The 22,706-nt window shown below is 42.6% G+C and overlaps 11 protein-coding genes across 11 annotated transcripts; 7 read left to right on the forward strand and 4 right to left on the reverse strand.

Annotated features, from left to right (window-relative positions):
• Positions 1-94: 94 nt before the first annotated feature.
• Positions 95-1,156, forward strand: XYL2 (D-xylulose reductase XYL2; the record flags this gene model as incomplete). The annotated part of the gene is made up of 1 exon (XM_003680091.1): positions 95-1,156. The coding sequence occupies one exon, from the start codon at positions 95-97 to the stop codon at positions 1,154-1,156; it is 1,062 nt and encodes a 353-aa protein (XP_003680139.1).
• A 641-nt stretch (positions 1,157-1,797) lies between these two features.
• FET5 (ferroxidase FET5) lies at positions 1,798-3,663 on the forward strand (the record flags this gene model as incomplete). The annotated part of the gene is made up of 1 exon (XM_003680092.1): positions 1,798-3,663. One exon carries the CDS (start codon positions 1,798-1,800, stop codon positions 3,661-3,663), a length of 1,866 nt encoding a protein of 621 aa, XP_003680140.1.
• Positions 3,664-3,868: 205 nt separating this feature from the next.
• On the forward strand, positions 3,869-6,175 carry MEF1 (Mef1p; the record flags this gene model as incomplete). Its single annotated transcript, XM_003680093.1, has 1 exon — positions 3,869-6,175. The coding sequence occupies one exon, from the start codon at positions 3,869-3,871 to the stop codon at positions 6,173-6,175; it is 2,307 nt and encodes a 768-aa protein (XP_003680141.1).
• A 99-nt stretch (positions 6,176-6,274) lies between these two features.
• On the reverse strand, positions 6,275-6,730 carry FYV7 (Fyv7p; the record flags this gene model as incomplete). Its single annotated transcript, XM_003680094.1, has 1 exon — positions 6,275-6,730. One exon carries the CDS (start codon positions 6,728-6,730, stop codon positions 6,275-6,277), a length of 456 nt encoding a protein of 151 aa, XP_003680142.1.
• A 796-nt stretch (positions 6,731-7,526) lies between these two features.
• On the forward strand, positions 7,527-10,358 carry PET309 (Pet309p; the record flags this gene model as incomplete). The annotated part of the gene is made up of 1 exon (XM_003680095.1): positions 7,527-10,358. The coding sequence occupies one exon, from the start codon at positions 7,527-7,529 to the stop codon at positions 10,356-10,358; it is 2,832 nt and encodes a 943-aa protein (XP_003680143.1).
• Positions 10,359-10,447: 89 nt separating this feature from the next.
• On the reverse strand, positions 10,448-11,032 carry SPC3 (signal peptidase complex subunit SPC3; the record flags this gene model as incomplete). The annotated part of the gene is made up of 1 exon (XM_003680096.1): positions 10,448-11,032. One exon carries the CDS (start codon positions 11,030-11,032, stop codon positions 10,448-10,450), a length of 585 nt encoding a protein of 194 aa, XP_003680144.1.
• A 264-nt stretch (positions 11,033-11,296) lies between these two features.
• TDEL0C00450 (uncharacterized protein) lies at positions 11,297-12,862 on the forward strand (the record flags this gene model as incomplete). Its single annotated transcript, XM_003680097.1, has 1 exon — positions 11,297-12,862. The coding sequence occupies one exon, from the start codon at positions 11,297-11,299 to the stop codon at positions 12,860-12,862; it is 1,566 nt and encodes a 521-aa protein (XP_003680145.1).
• A 708-nt stretch (positions 12,863-13,570) lies between these two features.
• Positions 13,571-18,529, forward strand: TDEL0C00460 (uncharacterized protein; the record flags this gene model as incomplete). The annotated part of the gene is made up of 1 exon (XM_003680098.1): positions 13,571-18,529. One exon carries the CDS (start codon positions 13,571-13,573, stop codon positions 18,527-18,529), a length of 4,959 nt encoding a protein of 1,652 aa, XP_003680146.1.
• Positions 18,530-18,645: 116 nt separating this feature from the next.
• Positions 18,646-20,038, reverse strand: ACT1 (actin; the record flags this gene model as incomplete). The annotated part of the gene is made up of 2 exons (XM_003680099.1): positions 18,646-19,763; positions 20,029-20,038. 2 exons carry the CDS (start codon positions 20,036-20,038, stop codon positions 18,646-18,648), a joined length of 1,128 nt encoding a protein of 375 aa, XP_003680147.1.
• A 1,248-nt stretch (positions 20,039-21,286) lies between these two features.
• Positions 21,287-21,823, forward strand: SND2 (Snd2p; the record flags this gene model as incomplete). The annotated part of the gene is made up of 1 exon (XM_003680100.1): positions 21,287-21,823. The coding sequence occupies one exon, from the start codon at positions 21,287-21,289 to the stop codon at positions 21,821-21,823; it is 537 nt and encodes a 178-aa protein (XP_003680148.1).
• Positions 21,824-21,891: 68 nt separating this feature from the next.
• YPT1 (Rab family GTPase YPT1) lies at positions 21,892-22,518 on the reverse strand (the record flags this gene model as incomplete). Its single annotated transcript, XM_003680101.1, has 1 exon — positions 21,892-22,518. One exon carries the CDS (start codon positions 22,516-22,518, stop codon positions 21,892-21,894), a length of 627 nt encoding a protein of 208 aa, XP_003680149.1.
• Between the last annotated feature and the right edge of the window lie 188 nt (positions 22,519-22,706).

Below are 22,706 nucleotides of genomic sequence, written 5' to 3' on the forward strand. Positions count from 1 at the left end.
ATTCTTGGCATTTTTAAGCTTTCGAGTTTATTCAAGACCAAAATATATCTGTTCAATCAAGAGTTTAACCAAAGAACGATTAGTTGAATTGACAATGGCCTCACAGGAAGCAGTAGTTTTGGAAAAGAAGGAACTCATCCAGATTGAATCTCGTCCAATTCCCGAGATCAAGAACCCTCACGACGTCAAGATTCAAATTAAGGCAACCGGTATCTGCGGTTCCGATGTGCATTATTTCACACAAGGATCAATTGGTGATTTTGTTGTAAAATCGCCATTGGTTTTGGGCCATGAGTCGGCTGGTGTGGTTGTAGAGGTTGGTGATGCAGTCTCGTCCGTTAAAGTCGGAGATCGTGTAGCTGTGGAACCCGGTGTGCCCAGCAGATACTCCAAGGAAACTATGTCTGGTCATTATAACTTATGCCCTCATATGGCTTTTGCTGCCACCCCACCATACGATGGGACTTTGGTTAAATACTACCTATCCCCAGAGGATTTCGTCTATAAGTTGGCGGATCATATTTCTTTCGAAGAAGGTGCAGTTGTTGAACCACTGTCGGTTGCTGTCCATGCTAACCGTTTAGCCAACACTGCATTTGGCCAAGCCGTTCTAGTTTTGGGTGCAGGTCCTGTCGGGTTACTGGCAGGTGCAGTAGCCAAAGCGTTTGGTGCCACGGATGTGGTTTTCGTTGATATCTTTGAGTCAAAGCTCGAGAAAGCCAAGCAGTTTGGAGCTACTCGCACTGTTTTGTTTAAGCCAGACTCCGATGAGAATGATCTGGTCAGTCTCGTCACTAAATCACTAGGTGGTTTGCACCCTGACGTTGTCTTTGAGTGCTCTGGTGCTGAAAAGTGCATCAGAGCTGCTGTCAAATCGGTCAAGAGAGGAGGAACCTTTGTTCAAGTCGGTATGGGTAAGGACAATATTAACTTCCCCATCAATGAGTTCTCTCAAAAGGAAGCAACTTTTAAGGGCTGTTTCAGATACTACGAAGGTGATTTTGACGATGCTGTGAAGCTGCTTTCTACCGGTAAAGTCAACGTCAAGCCCTTGATCACCAAGGTTTTCCCATTCGAACAAGCGGTCGAAGCTTATAAGCACAATGTCGAACACGCCAAAGACGTTACAAAGACAATTATCACTGGGCCTCAGTGAACAAAAATTCACGATTCTTATTATATAGACCTGCATAATTTTAAAGAGGTCTCTTAGCTCTAAAGCTTTGTCTACTGGTAAGGAGAAAGAGTCAAGCTGACGAATAACAAGCTAGTATAGAATTATACAGCAGACTTTTGAAAGTCGCTTTTGTTACTCGAGAGGTATACTAAATAGAGGATCATATCTCAATAATTTCACTTGAAGGGATTCAAAACTTAAGAGATAGATCCCAGACTACGCCGAATGAAGGAACGCGAGTAAACATAGCATTATATATACTAGCAGACATGCTTACACGCTAAACTCAGACAATGTACAGCACGTTAAATACTTAGGCAATGCTAAGGTGTTGAAATTGTTGAAAGCATACTTTTACTGGTTCAGCTTCGTGGCGAGCATCTGATAGTAAATGGTGACTCTTGCACTTCTTTTAGTTTAAGTAAAGGAATGGTGGCTCGCCATGATGAGACCTGGACCCTTTCCCTCTCAGTGCGTTGGCTAGTTCCTGCGGATTCACCAAGCGGGGTGCACTTTCGATTAAACTATTTTGACACTAAAAGGCTGAAAGAATATAATAAAATAAAAGTTAGTATAACAGTTTGTCTCTACAGCAGTCTCGAATATACACTAAAGCTGAAATGATCAGTTCCATATTTGGTCTGCTTGTAGCGGTGATTCTGGTTTGCAGTTCGGTGGTAGATGCCAAAGTCCACACTTTCAACTTCACTACAGGATGGGTTGATGCGAACCCTGATGGAGTCCATCCTAAGAAAATGATTGGTTTTAATGGCCAGTGGCCTGTTCCTGACATTCACGTCAATAAGGGGGATCGTGTGCAGATTTACTTGACTAACGGGTTCGAAGATGATACGGTTACTTCACTTCACTTCCATGGGATGTTCCTAAGGCTCAGTGATGGAAATAAGATTCAGATGGATGGGCCTTCGATGGTTACACAGTGTCCAATATCGCCAGGTCAGACGTTTCTCTACAACTTTACAGTCGCTGATCAGGTGGGGACTTATTGGTATCATGCACATTCTGGTGCGCAATTCGGTGATGGGATGAGAGGTGCATTTATTATTCATGACGAGGATGAACCATTTCACTACGATGAGGATATGACAATTCAACTTTCCGATCTTTATTGGAAACCTTATTACGATGTCCAGGACGAGTTTCTCTCAAGGTTTAATCCAACCGGTGCAGAACCCATTCCCCAAAACTTGCTTTTCAACAATACTTTGAATGCTACGTTGAACTTTGAACCTGAAAAGACTTATCTACTTCGTTTCATCAATTCGGGTTTATTTGTGTCCCAGTATGTTTCACTGGAGGATCATGAAATGACAATTGTGGAGGTAGACGGGGTTTATGTGAAACCAAACACTACAGACCTCTTGTATATTGCCACCGGTCAAAGGATGAGTGTGTTGGTTAAGGCTAAGAAGGCTGATCCAGGCAAGAATTTCGCCATTATGCAAATTATGGACGAGCTGATGTTAGATGTTGTGCCAAAAGACTTGGTTCGCAACAGAACTCACCAAATCTCATACAATGAAAATCATGAGAAACCAGAGCCATTCTATATCGACGATTTCGATAAAGCGACCGAAGAGTTTTACTTGAGGCCGCTAGACGATATCGAACTGCTCGATCACTACGACACTCAAATAACGTTCAACTTAAGCTTGGATAATCTTGGAGACGGTGTTAACTATGCTATGTTTAATGGCGTGTCATATGTTCATCCCAAGGTCCCAACTTTGACCACCGTTTTAACTTCTGGTAAGCTGGCTACAGATGCTCGTATCTATGGTGATAACGTCAATGCATATGTTTTACAAAAGGACGAAATCATCGAAATTGTGGTAAACAACTATGATTCGGGGAAGCACCCATTCCACTTGCATGGACATAACTTCCAACTTATTCAAAAGTCACCAGAGTATAGGCCAGAGGCTGATTATCCTGAAGAGGACCAAGACGACATCACTGTTCCATATAACGAGTCCGCTCCTTTGACACCCTTCCCTGATTATCCTGTCCTAAGAGACACTGTGGTCCTCGCGCCCAGTGGACACATTGTAATACGGTTCAAGGCAGATAATCCGGGTGTATGGTTCTTCCATTGCCACCTTGACTGGCATTTAACACAAGGTTTAGGAGCGGTTTTCATCGAAGATCCGCTAGCTGTCCAGGAGGCGGAGACTCTAAGTAAAACTTACAAAGATGTTTGTTCTGCGGCAAATATTCCCAACCAAGGGAATGCAGCTGGTCACTCTGACGACTGGTTTAACCTAGACGGCTTACCAAGACAACCAAAACCGCTCCCTTCAGGATTTAAGGCCAAAGGATACATCGCTTTCATCATATCGACGCTGATGGCGCTGTATGGAATTTACGCCATTTCTGATTACGGCCTTTCCGAAACGATTCCAGACGATCAGGCCGTCTACGATACCCTCAAAAATGTTCTGGATTCCAATGGAGTTGCATACTAGAAGCACCGGATTACTGAAAGCACTTAAAGCACTAAAAGCATCAAAAATAGGCATATATAGAGTGAAATATCTTAGGTTAATCACGAAGCGATCTTGCAAAAATTTTGATCAAGATGAACTGCTAGCTCGAACAACTTGAAATTATCAGTCGTGATAGTTACTGGAAGGCAGATCAGCATCCTTATACGGTGGGCGAGTTTAAAGAATGTTGCTCAACTGTTCTGTTGCTAGAGGTGCCAGCTATCCAAGCATTTTGAGTAGTCTGGCTAGATGTCGGGCTCCAGCTCGGGATCTAACGAGACAGCTGCTCATTAAGAAAAGCTTCCATGCTAGTGCTAGTGCTCAATCCACTTATGAGGAGGAGAAGGTTGTCTTGGATGAAATGGCTAATAAGCTAAAGCCATCTGATATTCAAGCAGCCAATAAATTGCGTAACATTGGTATCTCGGCGCACATTGATTCTGGTAAGACAACCTTTACTGAACGTGTTTTGTATTATACTGGTAGAATCAAGGCTATTCACGAAGTTAGAGGTCGTGATAATGTCGGAGCTAAGATGGATTCTATGGATTTAGAAAGAGAGAAAGGTATCACAATTCAATCGGCTGCTACTTACTGTTCGTGGGAAAAGGAGAAACAACCATATCATTTCAACCTTATCGATACCCCAGGTCACATAGATTTCACTATTGAAGTGGAACGTGCCTTGCGAGTCTTAGATGGTGCTAGTTTTGGTTGTTTGTGCTGTATCAGGTGTTCAATCGACAAACAGTTACAGTTGATCGTACAAATGCGTAGATATAATGTCCCAAGAGTTACCTTCATCAACAAGATGGATCGTATGGGTTCAGATCCTTTCAGAGCTATTGCTCAAATCAACTCCAAATTGAAGACTCCTGCTGCAGCTGTGCAAGTTCCTATTGGCGCGGAATCCGACTTGGAAGGTGTAGTTGATATCATTAATCGTGTTGCTTTGTACAACAAAGGTGATAATGGTGAGATCATTGAGAGGGGCCCTGTTCCAGAATCTTTGAAAGATTTGGTTGAGGAAAAGAGACAAGTTTTGATCGAAGCTTTGGCCGATGTAGATGATCATATGGCTGAATTATTCTTGGACGAACAAGAGCCCAATCCAGAACAAATTGTCGGTGCTATCCGTAGAGCTACTATCGCAAGAAAGTTTACACCGGTTTTGATGGGGTCTGCGCTTGCAAACACTGGTATTCAACCTGTTCTCGATGCGATCGTTGATTATTTGCCTAATCCATCCGAAGTTTTGAACACTGCATTGGATATCGCTCACGAAGAAGCTAAGGTGAATTTGGTCCCATCCGCTCAACAGCCATTTGTCGGTCTAGCGTTCAAACTGGAAGAAGGTCAATACGGACAACTTACTTATATTCGTGTCTACCAAGGTCGTTTGAGAAAGGGCGGTTACATCACCAATGTTAAGACCGGTAAGAAGGTGAAGGTTTCTAGATTAGTGAGAATGCACTCCAACGATATGGAAGATATTGATGAAGTTGGCTCCGGTGAGATTTGTGCCACTTTTGGTATCGACTGTTCTTCTGGTGATACCTTCACCGACGGAAGTGTTGATTACTCGATGTCCTCAATGTACGTTCCCGATGCTGTCGTTTCATTGTCCATTCACCCAAAGACCAAGGATGCAAGTAATTTTTCGAAAGCATTAAATCGTTTCCAAAAGGAGGATCCAACTTTCAGAGTTAGGTTTGATGCTGAATCCAAGGAGACCATTGTATCCGGTATGGGTGAATTGCATCTTGAAATTTACGTGGAAAGAATGAGACGTGAATACAACGTTGAGTGCACAACCGGTAAGCCCCAAGTTTCCTATAGAGAATCCATTACCATTCCTGCTGACTTCGACTACACCCACAAAAAACAATCCGGTGGTGCTGGTCAATTCGGTAGAGTTATTGGTACCATGTCTCCAGTGGAAGAAGGTAACAAACACAACACCTTTGAGACCGCTGTCGTTGGTGGCCGTATCCCGGACAAGTACCTAGCAGCCTGTGGTAAAGGTTTCGATGAAGCTTGTGAGAAGGGTCCTTTGATCGGCCATAAGGTCATTGGTGTGAACATGCTGATCAACGATGGTGCCATTCATGCTGTCGACTCTAATGAATTGGCCTTCAAAACTGCAACCATGGCAGCATTCCGTGATGCCTTTTTGAGAGGTCAACCGGTCATTCTTGAGCCTATCATGACCGTGACTGTTACTTCTTCAAATGAATTCCAAGGAAATGTCATTGGTAGTTTGAACAAGTTGCAAGCAGTGATTCAAGATACAGATAATGGTCCAGACGAGTTCACCATTAAGGCTGAATGTCCTTTGAGTAATTTATTTGGTTACGCTACATCATTGAGAGCATCTACGCAAGGTAAAGGTGAGTTCACACTAGAGTTCAGCCACTATGCACCTACGGGCGCCCACGTTCAAAAGGAGTTGATCGCTGAATTTGAGAAGAAGCAATCCCAGAAGAAGTAGTTCAACTCCCATTCCGATTTTTTCTGTCGTGTAAATATGTAAACCAAGACTGTATATTCTAAATAGACAACTTTGAGAAGAGGTTCGATGATGAGAATTCTACCTTGTATAAGTATCATCCTCCTTGATCTTACTTAGTAAATCATCAATTTTTGGCCCCATACGCGGTTGACCTGTTCTCGTTTTCTTAGATAGCCTCTTCTTCCTTCTTTCACGCTCGTCCATCTTGATCTTGACTTGTTTTATATCTTCCAATTCTTTTCTTCTACGTGCTTCAGCATCTTCTCGCTGTTCTTTCTTCCTTTCCTTCTTGATTTCTTTCTTCTCGTCCAGTTTCTTCTGACCTTTCTCTCGCAGTCCTACCTTTAACTTTCTGATCTCATCTTTTGACTTCCCATTATGATTTTTCTCAGGAACTGAATACCCTTCTTCTTTCAGAGCTTTCAAGTATTCTTTTTTCAATCTTGCCTTCTGCGTCAGGTTCTTCTGGATCTCTTTGACTTTATATTCCTTGGTGAACTTCTTTCTATTATGTTGCTGTTTTGCGGTAGCCATGTTGTCTTATTCCTTCTATGTTGATGCTTTGACAATACTGTGTCGAACTTTAATGAATCAATGAAGCCCTTTAAAGTGCACTTTCGAGATGAGATGAGCAGCGATGAGCTGAAATTTTTCAATTTTTTTACTATGCGAAGCGAAACGCTAGCAGAGACCTTTTTAACTAAGAAAGCTGTGCTACATGGTGCTTCTTGGCACTTCTATCTGTTCATGCGTTGGGGCCCTTGGGAGTCAAGAATTGATTTATCAGTCAAATATAATAAGATCTAGGAATCTCTGATGATTCATGTGTATACGTTGAGTATATACTTCGCCAGCTCAACCTGTCACTCTAGGCTGTCGAACTACATGTAAAAGCAATTCTGGCTTACAATTGATAACTCTAAGTTACTTCAATTTTTCTTACGATTGGAAATAAGAGTTTCAATCCCTTTGAAGGTATTGTCCACACTGGTTGAGAAGCTAAATACAACCTTTCGTTCCCTCTTGAATAATTTCAAGTAACTGGGAGTGTAACCTATGGTCCTTCAAGATCCGCACAGTTCGTAGCGTCTAATAGTGACATGCTTTTCCTTCTTTATATCGATCATTTCTTTCAACAGGTTGAATTTCATTTGAAGATGAGCGCTCTCAAAGCGTTTAACTGAAAAATCTTTGAAATGAATCGGCGCCTTTAGGAACTGATAAATCCCAGATACCCATTGTTTTATCGCATTCAACTCGAGAAGCAGTTGTTGATAGTGATTGAGGCTCAATCGTGGGAGATCAGTCAGCTATCTTGAATATAATCCCCATGCTGCGAAGTACGATACCACTAGCAAGACAATGCCGCAAGGTGGACTGGGGCCCCGATATTCCAAGAAAGATCCAGACTATATTATTTAAACCTTCAAATGGATCGCTTAATAAGCAAGATAGTGCTGCTTTGAACGCTTGCTTTATGGGGAACTTGAAAGAGCCTCCAAAACTGTCCTATAAGGAGAGGAGATACATAATCGACTTCCTCTCTGATCGACGAGCTTATCCAGACCTGAACAAATTTGGCCGGAGGTATCTTTATTCTCAGGAAAGACTTTACGACTTCGTCGACAAGGTCTCTTTCATAGAGCTACGACAATACTTGCATTCATTATTAAGAACCAAAAACACTATCTTAATAGACCAGCTAATGTCCAAGGTAATAGCACAATTTTCTATCACACAGAAGGAGGCCGTTACAAACTTCATAAATTCGGCTTATGTTCTATTACATGATGAGGCAAAGCAGGAAAAATGGCTGGACCCAACCGAGCCGCTAGTTAAATGGGCTAAATGGATGAAATTGCTGAACGGGCATTGTAACTTCACAGACTACACTCATCAAAGAAAACTTTTGAAGACTTTAATGTTTACGCTTCGAGAAAGTCGAGATAACGAAATAGAGATATTTCAAAAATCTTTGGACATTATTAAGACTGCACAGGGAGTTTCGAGTACGTCACAGTTCGCAAGCACAGTAATATATCTATCAACCCATAACAGAAGCTTTGATCTGGCGGAAGCAATCTGGGATTACAAAGTTGAAAACAACCTTCCCATCGAGTCATCAGATTTGACTTGCATTCTAAAGTGTTACTGCCATTTCAAGAAATACAATTTAGTGGAACCAACACATTCAGCATATCCGGAAGCTCAAGATGAGCATTCTCAGTTCGATTACTTGCTTATTGCTCACTCCAAGCTCGAAAATTGGAGCGCTCTGCGGGACCAGTTTAATGCATTATTTAATATCGGGGAGTTGCCAAATATCAAGCACTACGGCATTGTGATGTATTCGATGGCCACCATTGGTGAATTAGAAAATGTGGAAAAACTCTATGCCCAACTACTTCGAAGAGATATGCTCCCTACTTACGCAGTCCTCCAATCCCTCCTATATGCTCACTATAAAGTTGGAGATTTGAATGCCTGCTTCGCACAGTTTGAGCTATTTGACAAGTACTCAATTCGGCCAAGTTCCTCAACATATACTCTCATGTTCAAGGTATTCAGAGGGCTAAGCAACATCGAAGGTGCACTACGTCTTCTGAAAAGGATTACAGAGAGCGATGTAAGCCTAATTTCAGAGACACATTTTGCCCTCTTAATACACATGTGCGCCAAGTTCACGAATCCTTTGATTGCACATGAGCTTTTTCACGTTATGACACAACACTATGACATACGTCCCACTAGTCGCTCGGTTGCAGCGTTAATGGATGTATACATTGAAAGCGGAAACCCGGAGAAGGCCCTTAGTCTTTTCAATGAATACAATCGAGATAACATTGAGGGACGCATCTCGCTTTTCAACAAGGCTATAAAAGCTTATACCACCATGGGCGATCAGCATCAGTGCGAGGTGTTGTTCGGGAAGATTGTTAAGTTGAAGTTGGCCAACGACTCGGAGTTTTTTAATGTCATGCTTAGATACCTTGTTTGTCTAAAGAGGGACTACGATTCGGCAGAAAGAGTGATAGACCAGATGCTAAATCATCCCACCATCAAGCCAGATGTTACCCATTTTCAGGTACTGATGGATGCTTACGATAAAATTTCATTCCGTGAAGGGATTCACAATCTGTACAGAAAGATGAACGAAAATGAGATCCCCGTAAATTCCAAGGTGCTACATTACTTGATCAAAGCAACTTTCAAAGTTCAAATGAGGTCTCAAGGAGATCTGGAACAATCTATACAACTGTTAGACCGAATCATGAAAAACGCTGCCGAGAGGACTCTTGATATTACTTTTGGTCAATTGCATCCATCGATAGTCGCGTGGCCCATGAGGGCCGTCGCCAAATACCACAGCCCTATGAAAGCGTTGGACTTACTAAATCACTACAGCCATTTGTTTTATCCGAAAGAGGACTTTTCTATCAATAGTAAGTTCACCGTCATGCGTTCATTGTTAGTGGTTTCCGCGGAGATAGAACAGTGGGACGAGTTTGACAGCATTTTTGAACGGTACATTGCTAGAGCTGAAGCGCTCATGAAAGCACCCTCGGCTACTACTAGGAACAAAAAGCTCAACTCATTATTCAAAGGGCTTCTTGTATACAAAGTTCGCCATCTAGCTGCTACTGAAAAAATTTACCTACTTCCTGATCTGTTAAAGAAGTTAAGCAGCGAAGGGTACGTGATAGACAACTTATCCTGGAACGAGGCTGTCAAAGAACTGTTCCAAGACTCTCGGACGATCGAAAGTGGTTTACAAATCATCAACGAAAAGCTGATTCATGGGTTCAATCTAATACACAAATATCGTTTACTGAAGAGGCATGCAGAGGAAACAAATTCTGCGAATCGATCATGGCTTCTGAGGCAGAAGAAAGCCGATCCAAAGAGTTTTCAACCTACACTTTATTTGTCCGCTGAGACTTATTCCAAGACTATGGAGTACATGGATCGCTATTTGTCGAGTTTAACGGATCTGGAAGGAACTTTAAGAACTTTCATCAAGGATTATCCTTACTTCATGAAGAGCTACTTGATGAAACCAAGGACACATATAAATGGATGGGATAAGATTGAGGCCGATCATGCTTCTTACTTTGCAGCATTAAGACAGAGCAAGCGAGTTACGCTTCACGCACAATTTTGAATGAACAAGGGCGACCTTGCCCTTCAAACATAACATCAGTACATAGCTTCCAATATAGACACGTAATCCTGTATATTCATCATCGTTATTCAAACTACTTTCTGCTTTACCTTCTTTTGAGTCTTCTCAATGACTGGGAATGTGATAGTTTTGTTCCCTTCCGTTTGTCCATAGATCAATGGTCCAACCCAAGGCTGGATGTTCCATTTCAATTGGAAATTAGCTTCCCGGCCATCAAACTTCTCTTCAAGATCCCACACACTGTATTTGGATTTTGCATTATGTAAACTCAATTGCGCATCATCCTTGCTAGTAATAATCTTATCCCAATAAGTGACCTCGTTTAACGTATCACGGCCTTCAGAACCACTGTACTCTGCCGTCAGATACACGAATATCTGCTTTGTATTCCAATTGAACAACGAGGATAGATCTGCGTCAATATCGAAAACAATTTTAGAGTTTTGCTTGGGTTTCCCATTCTGTGAACCGTAGTACCTAGATGTCCTCACATTGATCGATGGCTGGATGTTGTTAATCGTTGCGGGTATCGAGAATGCATCATTTTGAGCGAGTTGAAGCCATGAAGTAATTGCGACAAACGCAGCTATGAAACAGGCATAGGTAACAACCTGATTGGAGACAGTTTGGAAACGTTGTGCTAGAGAAAACATTCAATCCGTCTTTGAGACTTCAATTAGTCTTTAACCCTCTACCTGTATTCTATTATTCCGGGTCTTCTCACTGCTATTTTGTCGGGGACTGTCTGTTGACGGCGAGAACTTAAAAAAAATAAATGTCAGAGATCGATTTTGTGACGTTTCTAGATATTTAATTTATAGTAAATGAAAGATAGTATCTAAATACTGTTTCTGATACTTTAAATAAGTACAACGGCTATACTATAGGCTTAAGCAATTTTTAATAATCAAATAAAAATGTTTGAGCCCATTTATAGTGCTGTTAAAATTACAGGAATAACGTTCCTTTGTGGATTTATTATGGGAATGGATATACCTTCATTATCAATGTTTTTGGGCAAGGATCATTTTGCAGAATATTTTAATTATCCCAGCCCCATAATGCAAGGTTTAGCGACTGGGGCGAGCCCCATGGGAGGGCTTTTCGGTTGTCTATTGTACAATGGTCTTGCTCGGTATTTTGGCCGAGTCAGCTTGTTTCGCATTGGCTCAGCTCTGTGGATTCAGGGTTCTTTAATTGGCTTATTGTCGTTTAGGTTGTGGATGGTGGTCTTGTCTAGATGGATCAAGGGCCTCGCTATTGGAATGTTTTCAATACTTGTTGCCGCATATATCAGCGAAATTATCCCAAAGCATCGGAAAGGGAGGACAATGGCGCTTGTGCAGTTCGCATTTTCTTTGGCAATGTTGGCAGTTTATTATATGTGCGTCGGATTGAATTTCTTGGGGTCTCCGTTATCCTTCAGAGTAGCCTGGGGGCTTGAAATGATACCTGCAATTGCAACAATGATAACCACTTTATGGCTACCTGAATCACCAGAATGGCTCACCTTACAAGGTGATTACGTCAAGGCCGAGTTTGTACAGAACGAATTAGCTAACCATTTTAACAAAACGAGTAAGACGCGGAAGATAACTCTTTACAATAAACTAGAACTGGCCTGTCTTCACGGAGCTAAAACAGATGGATTTAGGTACAGAGATTTACTTGGTCCGAATTGTTGGAGGCAAACCCTGATGGGCTCAACTTTACAATTGCTAGTGCAATTCAGTGGGATTAACATCCTGATGTACTATATCATATTTATCTGTGATATGGTGGGATTAAAAGGCACAGTTCGGTTCGTAGCCGCTTCGATGCCATATATCATCAATGTGCCCTTTGGCCTGTTCCCAATATTTGTCATGGACCATGTTAGAAGGAAAGATCTTACCTTGGCGGGTGCATTCCCGCTAAGTATCATCATGTTTGCCCTTGGCATTATAATGGCCACAAATGGGCACAAAGTGGACCCGATCAACGGAAACAAATCTTTAGTATGGTCAATCAACAATCAGGCAGCTCCTTTCGTACTAGGTCTATCGTTTTTGTTTGTAGCAGTGTTCACAGTGACATTATCCAGCACACCATGGATCTATACAAACGAGATACTGCCGGCAAGAGCTAAACACAAGGGTCTAGCAGTCTGTATGCTAATCGGATGGGCCGCCAATTTCATCCTGACTTTACTCGGCCCCCTCATGATGGCATCCATAACTTGGGGCACTTTCATTTTACTGGGATCTACAACGTTCATCATCGCGCTCTCAATACTACTATTTTTCCCCGATACCAAGGATTTGAGCTCAAAAGAGATCGAAGCTCTATACGAAAAGAACCTAATAAAAGAGGAACAACCCAAGACACCAATCGAGTCCGACAACGAATCAACAAGCGGAGCTGAACCCATTGGAATGCTCAATGCAGACGTCCAATCATCGATTGAAGTCCCCACGTTGCCCAAACTGTCAAATGCACACTAGTACTCCTTGCCTAGGTTGACCACTAACGTTTACTCATTGGGCCATTTAAGTAATTTTAAAAAGATTATATTCTTCACCAGAAACAGTACAAAAATAATAAAAAAAAAACTTGTACAGTAATCAATTGGCCAACCGTGATTTGTGGATGGGCCATTACTTCTTGAGCTCACGAACGAAGGAAACTGTCCCAACAGCGCTATTGTAGTGATGTTTCCTTAACAGGAAAGACTTCCAGAAGCCTACTGCCTCTCCAAGGCACGCGCCCCTTTTGGGCTACGCGAGGCAACTTTTAAGAACCTTTCAGGCAAGCTCGAGGACAAAATTCCCGAATCGGGATGATTTTTTTTCTTGACGTACTAATCGGGAGAAGAAGATCTTCTTTTTTTCTTTTCCCTTGCGACCACGGCGGCTAGACAATAGAGAAAAGCTTCTTCTGCCAAATGCTTGCTTCCACATTAGGCAACGAAAGATCTTATCGGTCTAGAAAAGTTTTGTGCAATTGCCTGCCGATCAGTCAAGTGAGCAACACAATAGGACATAGCGCCTGAAGAGGCAATGGCTTAAGGTTTCTAGCCGGTATAACCTGAACATCTGTCAGGTTGTGACAGAATAAGAAACAGAGGCTGCAATTTTCTGTAGCCGATAATGAAAGGTGAGAAACTTAGAGTTTTGGTTGCAGTTAATATTTAAGAGTACAGCTTTCTGGTGATGAGAGATGAAATTGATGTGCCTGTAGCTCATCAAGTAAAAAAAAATAAGACAGAAATGCTTATATCACAATTTTGGCTTATTTTATTAGCATTGGTCAAATTATGCCTATGTGTACCTACGGTATCTGATTTGGAAAAGAGACACTGGGGAAATAAAGAGTGTATTAGAAATGCGTGCCCTGGACTCGATTTCAAATGGCGTAGTACATACTATGGGATTATGAATTATGACATGAATGTAATTGGTGTGAATTATTTGGGGAAAGATAGTTACGAAGTAACAATCCATGTCGTTGGTGACAAGCAAATCCCGCTCAAGTTTCTGTACTCGTTGTCGATCTCTAATATCGGAGGTCCAGATAGAATTGTTCCACTGCACCATTGCGACAAGGGAATTAATAAGATTGACAATCCTACTGATTTTACTGCGACTTTTGTAGTAAATTCCAGGCCGGATTTATTCGGGCGTGTTTGGATGCCAGACTTCAAGTTAGACTTCGAGTATGTCCTTGGACCGGCACGTCAGTATGCCAAGGAGTGGAAATGGGGTAAAACGTCATTTTCATTGGCCAGTGGTTGTGATCTGGCCGATTTCTGGGGTCGTTCGTATGCTGATTTTCCTGGGTTTGTCTGGAACTACAAGGCGAGATGCGGCGTAAATCCTTCATCCACGACAATTACTAGTTTGAGTTTTTCAAGCAAGGAAACTCCTTCGACTGCTTCTGTTTCTACGTCTTCTGTGAGATCTTCAGAAGTTACCTCAACAAGATCAATTTCAAGTGGAATCTCAAGTAGTCAGTCCTCGCTGGGACCAGGTGGATTTACTTCCAGGAGTTCGGGTACAACAGCTTCAACCATTAGTTCTTTGCAACCATCTTCATCGAACACCGAACATGGCTCTGCGACTGGTACAAGTGGTTCTGCAACCAAAAGCAGTTCATCTTTTCTATCAGCTGGCATTTCGAGCTCTGCAAAGATTTCGTCTTCTTCTAACGCAGCAGCCAGTTCGTCGAGCTCCCCAGTAAGACCGTCAATCATCAGCTCAGCTGCCACTTCCTCAAGTTCTTCAAAGAAACTTTCGAGTTCAAGCGAAGCAGCGATCTCATCTACTTCCTTTGAAAGATCTTCGATCACTGGCCCTTCCTCTGCAGCTCCAACAAAATCTGGTATATCGTCGAAAGATTCGGTCTCTACGAGCTTTGCTCAGAGATCGTCATCTTCTAGTGCGGCAGCTAGCTCATCGGGCTCTCCTGTCAGATCTTCAACCTTTAGCTCATCCTCTGCAGCTCCAATGGCATCTAGTATGTCGTCAAAAGACTCGATCTCAACAAAGATATCGTCATCTTCTAGTGCTGCAGTCAGCTCATCAAGCTCTCCGGTGAGATCTTCAGCCTTTAGCTCATCTTCTGGTGCTTTAAGAACATCTAGTAAAGACTCTGTCTCCACCTTCTCGAGCTCTTTTAAGATGTCATATTCGTCTTCTAACGCAGCAGCCAGCTCGTCAGCATCTCCAATGAGATCTTCAATCATCAGCTCAGCTGTCACTACCTCGGAATCTGTAAAGAGACCTTCGTCTTCTAGTGCAGCAGCTAGCTCATCAGGTTCTCCAGTTAGATCTTCGATTATCAGCTCAGCTTTCACTTCGTCGGCGTCTGCAAAGAGCCCTTCATCTTCTAACGCAGCAGCCACTTCGTCGAGCGGTGTGAAGAAGTCTTCAACCTCTGCTTCGGCGGCTGCCAGCTCAAGTGGCCCAGGCTCAGCATCACCTGGCTTCTCTACGAAAGATTCGGATGCCACTTTCTCAAGCAATATGAAAGAACCATCCGTCACCTTTGGCTCATCTCTCAAAACCGGTGAATATTTTTCCACCAGTTCTTATCTGAAACCATCAACAGACTCAAGTAGAAATGCAGCCACCTCTTTGTCAACCGAGAGTTCAGCAAAGCAATTGCCAAGTTCCTCTGATTCTTCGAAGAGGACTTCCACAACAAAACCTTCTACCCCATCAGATACAGAGATAATTACATCACACTCTAGTTCTTCAAAAAATGCAGGTACTACTCACTTGGATACTGTGACCTACTCGACAACTGTATATTCCCCATGGGAAGGTGCCTTCACAAGTACCTATTTCACCGAAAGAAGGACGGTTCCAGCTCAGAGCGGATATGTTGGAGAGGAAGTGATCTACTTTGTTGAGACTCCCTCTGCCCGTTATCAAAATACGACGGTTAATCCTTCATCAAGTCGCCAATCATCTGATTCAGCAAAATCAACTGTAAGAACGGTATCTTANNNGGGTATGAGTTCACTTACAACTTCTTCCAACACCGGTTCAACTGGACCGTCATCGGTCATCAGTCCATCAGCTGTTGTCTCATCGGCTACAAGCGTGCCATCAGCTAAAGGGTCTTCCACAAACAGTGGATCATTGACCAAAACACAGGTTACGACCTCCGTTGCTAGCTCATTAGCATCATCTTCCAACTTCTATCCATCTAGTGTCAGTTCTGCTGTGAGATCCTCATCAGCAGCGGCTCCATCTGTTGCAAGCTCCTCAATAGCCAGCGCTTCAAGGTCTTCTTCCACTGTCAATACACCATCCAGTTCTGCTTTGAGATCTTCATCAGCAAGCGCTACTCGTTCAGTGAGCAGAAATTCAGTCTCAATCTCGTCCTTGGCTGGCTCTTCCAGTACAGTATCCAGTCCTTCCGATGGGAATACAGCATCTAGCTCTGTTGTGAGATCTTCATCACCTGCAACTTCATCTATTGCTAGCTCTTCGGTCGCCACTTCTTCTACACCTTCTTCCGCTGCTCATTCAGTCTCCAGTTCTGCTGTGAGATCTTCTTCAGCGAATGCTAGTGCTTCATCGACTAGGGATTCAGCCGCAACTGCATCAGTCGTCAGTTCTTTGAGATCTTCTTCAGCAGATGCTAGTCGTTCATTGACTAGGGATTCTGCTGCAACTTCATCAGCCGTCAGCTCGTTGAGGTCTTCTTCCGCCGTTGATGCACCATCTAGTTCTGCTTTGAGAGCTTCTTCAGCAGATGCTAGCGGCTCTTTGACAAGGGACTCAGTTTCAACTTCTTCGGCTGCCAAGTCGTCCAGATCTTCTTCAACCAGCGCTACGCGATCATTAACCAGGGATAGCGCCGACACTTCTTCCGTTTGGATCTCCTCTATATCTCCTTCTGCTGCACGTTCTTCAGTCGTTACCTTTTCCAGATCTGCTACAACAATCAGTCAGCCCAGTATTAGTTCTTCTGATACTTTACGTTCTTCAACCAAACGCTCTACTGAAACTCCAACAACCGTTGCCTCTTCGCTAGCCTCGTCAGCCAGTCCATCGACTACCAGCAACTCGATCAAGAGTCAATCTTCACATCACTCTGACGAGTCTATCAGAGTCTCAACCACGACTGGCAGTAGTTCGTTTACTCGTGACTCATTTGGAAGTTCCTCAGTCACTCAATCATCATCAGCGGTTAGGCCATTGAGCTCCTACTCAATTAGTGGTAGCTCGTCCAGAAAAACTACATATGCATCAAGCAAGGCCTCAAACCCATCAAGCGACTTTACAAATTCGGCTTTTACAGTCACAAATTTAACTACCAAGAAACCTCAAAGTGGCTCATCAAGAACGCGGGATCAAGCATCGACCGAGGTACCCTCTTTGACTAGAGATGCAGGTTGGACTGAGACTGGTATAGCAAGCAAGAGTTCAGCTTCAAATGCCATCAGAAGCTCTACTATGGCTTCATCAAACACTGGCATGGCATCTTGCAGGATCCCAATAACTACCACAATGCAATCGCTGTCTAGGAGTTCAAGTTTGAGTGAGTTCGAATCCAAAACTGAAGAGTCAGGCGTCTCTGGATTCGGTTCGTCAACCGAGACTGGTTCGCCAAACAAACACTCAATTTCAACTGTGACCGAACCATTCACGACCGCGATGGGTCCTTCAACTCCGGCCTCAGCTTTGACAGCTTCGACTAAATCCGACTCAACCTCCACTAATGGCGCAAGCACAAGCGAAATCAGTTTATTAAGCCAGGAAACAGTACCACCTGTCATTGCCTCAACAACTGCATCATTAACTAGGGATTCAATCTCTACCGAAACCAGTTTATCGAGTAAGGATTTAACTTTAATTACATCCACTTCTATCAGCACAATCTCGGTTAAAAGTAGTCATTTGGCTGTAAACACAGCAGCGACGGAATCTGGTTTCTCAAGCAAGCCATCAACTTCAGTCTTATCCTTCACCAGGGGTATAACTGAAACCAGCCTACCAAACAAGGATCCAACCGCTACCGCAACCATTTCATCGACTACTGATTCAGTTCCGACTGAAACAGATTCTTCAACCAAGGAAGTAACTTCAGATGCCTCCTACACCGAGGATTCTGCCTCTGCTTTGACCAGCCCATTAACCAATACCCCAGCATCAACCATAACGTCCAGCAGCAGTTCCATTGTTACTAGAATTGCTTCATTGAGTAAGGATTCAACTGAAACCAGATCCTTCACCAAGAATGTGGCTGAAATTGAAGGTACTTCCACAAGTGAGCCAACTGTGACTGCCACAGGTTTGGTGATTTCCAACAGCAATGGTGCTGCAACTGAAGTCCCATCAGACAGAAGCTTCACGACAGCATACACAGAAAGCTCGAGTGATAATATTGCAATTACTAAGTCTTCCTCTTCTACACTCGCCTCACCTACTGATATTCAAATCAATACAAGGAGCGACATAGTTCAAACTACGTTGATTTCATCGTCATCTGCAGTGATCACTACTGCACCAACAGCAAGTATGCACTCTACGTTGCAGCGTACAACGACCAAGGCATCATCTCATTCTATCACAACAAATTACCAAGGTTCAGGGTCCCGCTTAGATTTCAGATCCCCATGGTTATATTTGGCGATGATACCAATGGCTATCCTATGATTTATGAATAATTTAATATATCCTTTTGTAACATATTGTAACAGTATAATAATATTTCAATTGAATTTTGAAGTTTATAAAAGTATTTAATGGAAGACGTAATCTTCTTAATTACCTTAGAAACACTTGTGGTGAACGATGGAAGGACCACTTTCGTCGTACTCTTGCTTTGAGATCCACATTTGTTGGAAAGTAGTCAAAGAAGCCAAAATAGAACCACCGATCCAGACGGAGTACTTTCTCTCTGGTGGAGCAATGATCTTGACCTTCATAGAAGATGGAGCCAACGCAGTGATTTCCTTTTGCATTCTTTCAGCAATACCTGGGAACATAGTTGTACCACCAGACATAACGATGTTACCGTACAATTCTTTACGGACATCGACATCACACTTCATGATGGAGTTGTAAGTGGTTTGATCGATACCAGCGGATTCTAGACCCAAAACAGATGGGTGGAACAAAGCTTCTGGAGCTCTGAATCTTTCGTTACCGATGGTAATAACTTGTCCATCAGGCAATTCGTAAGACTTCTCAATTGAGGAGGATTGAGCAGCGGTTTGCATTTCTTGTTCGAAATCCAAAGCGACGTAACATAGTTTTTCCTTGATGTCACGAACGATTTCTCTTTCGGCAGTAGTGGAGAAGGAGTAACCACGTTCACTCAAGATCTTCATCAAGTAGTCGGTCAAATCTCTACCGGCCAAATCGATTCTCAAAATGGCGTGAGGTAGAGAGAAACCGGCGTAAATTGGAACAACGTGAGTAACACCGTCACCAGAATCCAACACAATACCGGTAGTTCTACCGGAAGAGTATAGAGATAGAACGGCTTGGATGGAAACGTAGAAAGCTGGGACGTTGAAAGTTTCAAACATGATCTGAGTCATCTTTTCTCTGTTAGACTTTGGGTTCATTGGAGCCTCGGTCAACAAGACTGGGTGTTCCTCTGGAGCAACTCTCAATTCGTTGTAGAAAGTGTGATGCCAGATCTTTTCCATATCATCCCAGTTTGTAACAATACCGTGTTCAATTGGGTAACGCAAAGTAAGAATACCTCTCTTGGATTGAGCTTCATCACCGACGTAAGAGTCTTTTTGACCCATACCGACCATGATACCTTGGTGTCTTGGTCTACCGACGATGGAAGGGAAAACGGCACGGGGAGCGTCGTCACCGGCGAAACCGGCTTTACACATACCCGAACCGTTATCGATAACTAGAGCAGCGACTTCTATATTATAAGAGTGGTAATTAGTTAGTACTTGAGCCTTATGGTGTGTTGTAAGTCACGTGTCATCCACTGTAACTTATAGGGGCTTTAAGCCAAAGATCAAAGAGGGGATTCAAAGTCAAACAAATCATCGTAATCAGGTCAATTGATTCAATTGAATGACACGCAAAGCGTATCGTTCAAATATAATCAATCTTGGTGCTGACAGATCACATAGTAAACCTCGAAACCCTCGTAAAACCTCCTGTATGACAATGAAACATACCAGAATCCATCCTTATAGTTTTCTAATGGTGTAGAGTGTAGTTTGCACTTGTAGAGCAACTATAGCAGCTAAGGTCAACTAGTAAACTGGCTAAAGAGAGTCGTGTTTATCTCTCGAAGCTGCAAAAGGAGTGGAAAATCGCCCAAATCGAATTTTCCAGCGAAAAAGGAGGCGAGAGCCGGGTAAAGTCGGGTAATAAGGCGGAGCTCATTTTAGAGACTACTCTGACTAGAAGCACCGCGGTACACTAGTCGTTGATGTGCTTTAGGCGTTGGCGATGTCGTTCAGCTTCTAGGTCTTTAATCCAGAATTATTGTAGTTTTTGTATAATTTAAAAATATTCTTTATTGTTTAATTCCATTTATATTATAAAAAGAGAAAATAATGGTACTGTCAAAGTTTTAGCATTGAATTTCTCAACCTCACGGTACTCTTTGATGCTCCCAGTAGTATGTGTGTTTTAATTGTTCACACTTTTTGTTATTAATAGTTTACCATTTTTATGTTTTGTTGTCTGAAAGCCTTTTTGATCTTAGCCTATACTTGAGAAGTGTATAAAAATAGGGAATACAAACCAAACAGAAGGATAGGAAAATAAATGGTCCGTCTCTGATTCATTTTGGAATGTGGATTGACCTGCCTCTGGGCTTTTCTGAGTTATTGTATTCTCCACTCCGATCTTGCACTACTTTGAACTAATTTACAGAATACCTTATTATATTCTAGTGAGCTTCGCTTAGTGTGGTTCTCATCTTCCCGATATTTATCTCCAAAAATCTCAAGGTTGGGCCCTCGATTCCAGTATCGACAGAGATTAATAGCATATACTTTTAATTCATACCGGCGAAGTCAAAAGCACCTGGAGCAGTATTTTAGCAATGGCAACGTAAGTCAAGCAAATTTCACAAACCAAACCATTATTTTGCTACATGTGCGAGAACGGTAGGCGTTTACTTCCATTTATTTTTCCACGATCAAGATCTCGGAATATGGAACCATCGTACTTTTATTCTACATTTTAGTACGCTCGAGATATCTCGTTTACTCTTATTTTAGTTGATGCGAATCAAAACGATTTGATGGAAAACATTCAAGTATTATCACGATCTATAAAGTGCAATGGCTGCATCAGATTTATATCAGAGTAGAATTCAGTAGGACGTAATCGCGATGCCCAGCGTTGTCTTTACTCTTCCTCTTATGTACTTAACGAACGATTGAAAAAACGACCACTATGACGACAAGATAAAAGCTCAAGATGGCGGGCAAAGCTGGTAAGAAACAGGCTCAGACTAATTTGGCAGTCCTATCGAGACTCTACCAAGTCTCATTGCCCATTGTGGCTCTCGCAATCTTAAAACAGTTTTACCTTGGCGAAGGATTCGGTGCATTATTACGATTTGCGCTATTGCATGTACCAATGATCGGCTGTATATACGTGCTGGACAAATCTGGAAGACCTCATTTCGATTCAAAGGGCAAGCTTCTACGTGAAGGCTCTGATCTTTCTCAAACAGGCGGACTCACCGAATACCTCTTTGACCTTGTCTACTTATCGTTGTTCGGCGATTTTGGCAAGATCTTATTTAGCACAAACAAGTTATGGTATGTGCTACTGCTAGTGCCCGTATATGCCGGTTGGAAGCTCTACGGGCTCAAAAACCAATTCATGCAAAAGCAACAGCAACAGCAACAGCAACAGCAGCAGGCACCTCAACCTGAAGCTGAAGCCAGGTCAAAGAGACAACAAAAGCGTGAAAAGAGAGGCGATAGACCGCACGTCAAATATAGATAGTTGTAGCACGAGTCGTATATAAGTTACAGTACGAAAGATGAGCAAGCAGGATGTGTAATTGTATGTGTTTAACAGCAACCGTTACCGGCGTTGTTGGTTAGACTTTGACCCTTCAAGTTAACATTCCCCTGGTCATCCTTAGCGTTAGATCCACCGTCACGAGCATGCTGTTGCGCCATGCTGTCCTTAATCTGCTTGGCCATAGTCAAGAAAGCCTGCTCGACGTTGGTAGAATCCAAGGCACTAGTCTCGAGGAAGGGCATCTTATTTGCCTCGGCAAATTCACGAGCCACATCGTATTCCACAACACGTTTGTCCTCCAAATCGCACTTGTTACCCACCAACAGCTTCAATACAGTAGAAGTGGCATAACGGTCAATCTCTTGTAACCACATCTTAACCCCGTTGAAGGATTCTTGATCAGTAACATCATACACGATGATGATCCCGTGCGATCCCCTGTAATAGGAAGACGTTATAGTGCGGAATCTTTCCTGTCCTGCGGTATCCCAGATTTGCAACTTCACAGTCTTACCGTCTAGTTCTACAGTCTTAATTTTGAAATCAACACCGATGGTAGAAATGTAATCATTCGTATAGGTGTCATCAGAGAACCGCAAGAGCAAACACGATTTACCTACACCGGAATTCCCAATCAACAATAACTTGAACAGATAATCGTACTCGCTGTTCATTTCAAACTAGTTTCAATGCTCCTACGACCTCCAGTAAAGCTCCCAAGTGGTCTTCAATACCTGTTACTTGCTTTTAAAGAGGCAGAGTTCAACCATTGGAAATCTTTATACACCTGATAATCCTCGTCAAGAGTGATAATAATACCAATTCAAGACGATTAGACGTTATGTGATAGATCAAGACTGTC

This window comes from Torulaspora delbrueckii, chromosome 3 (assembly GCF_000243375.1).
Source record: "Torulaspora delbrueckii CBS 1146 chromosome 3, complete genome".
Classification (NCBI taxonomy): domain Eukaryota; kingdom Fungi; phylum Ascomycota; class Saccharomycetes; order Saccharomycetales; family Saccharomycetaceae; genus Torulaspora; species Torulaspora delbrueckii.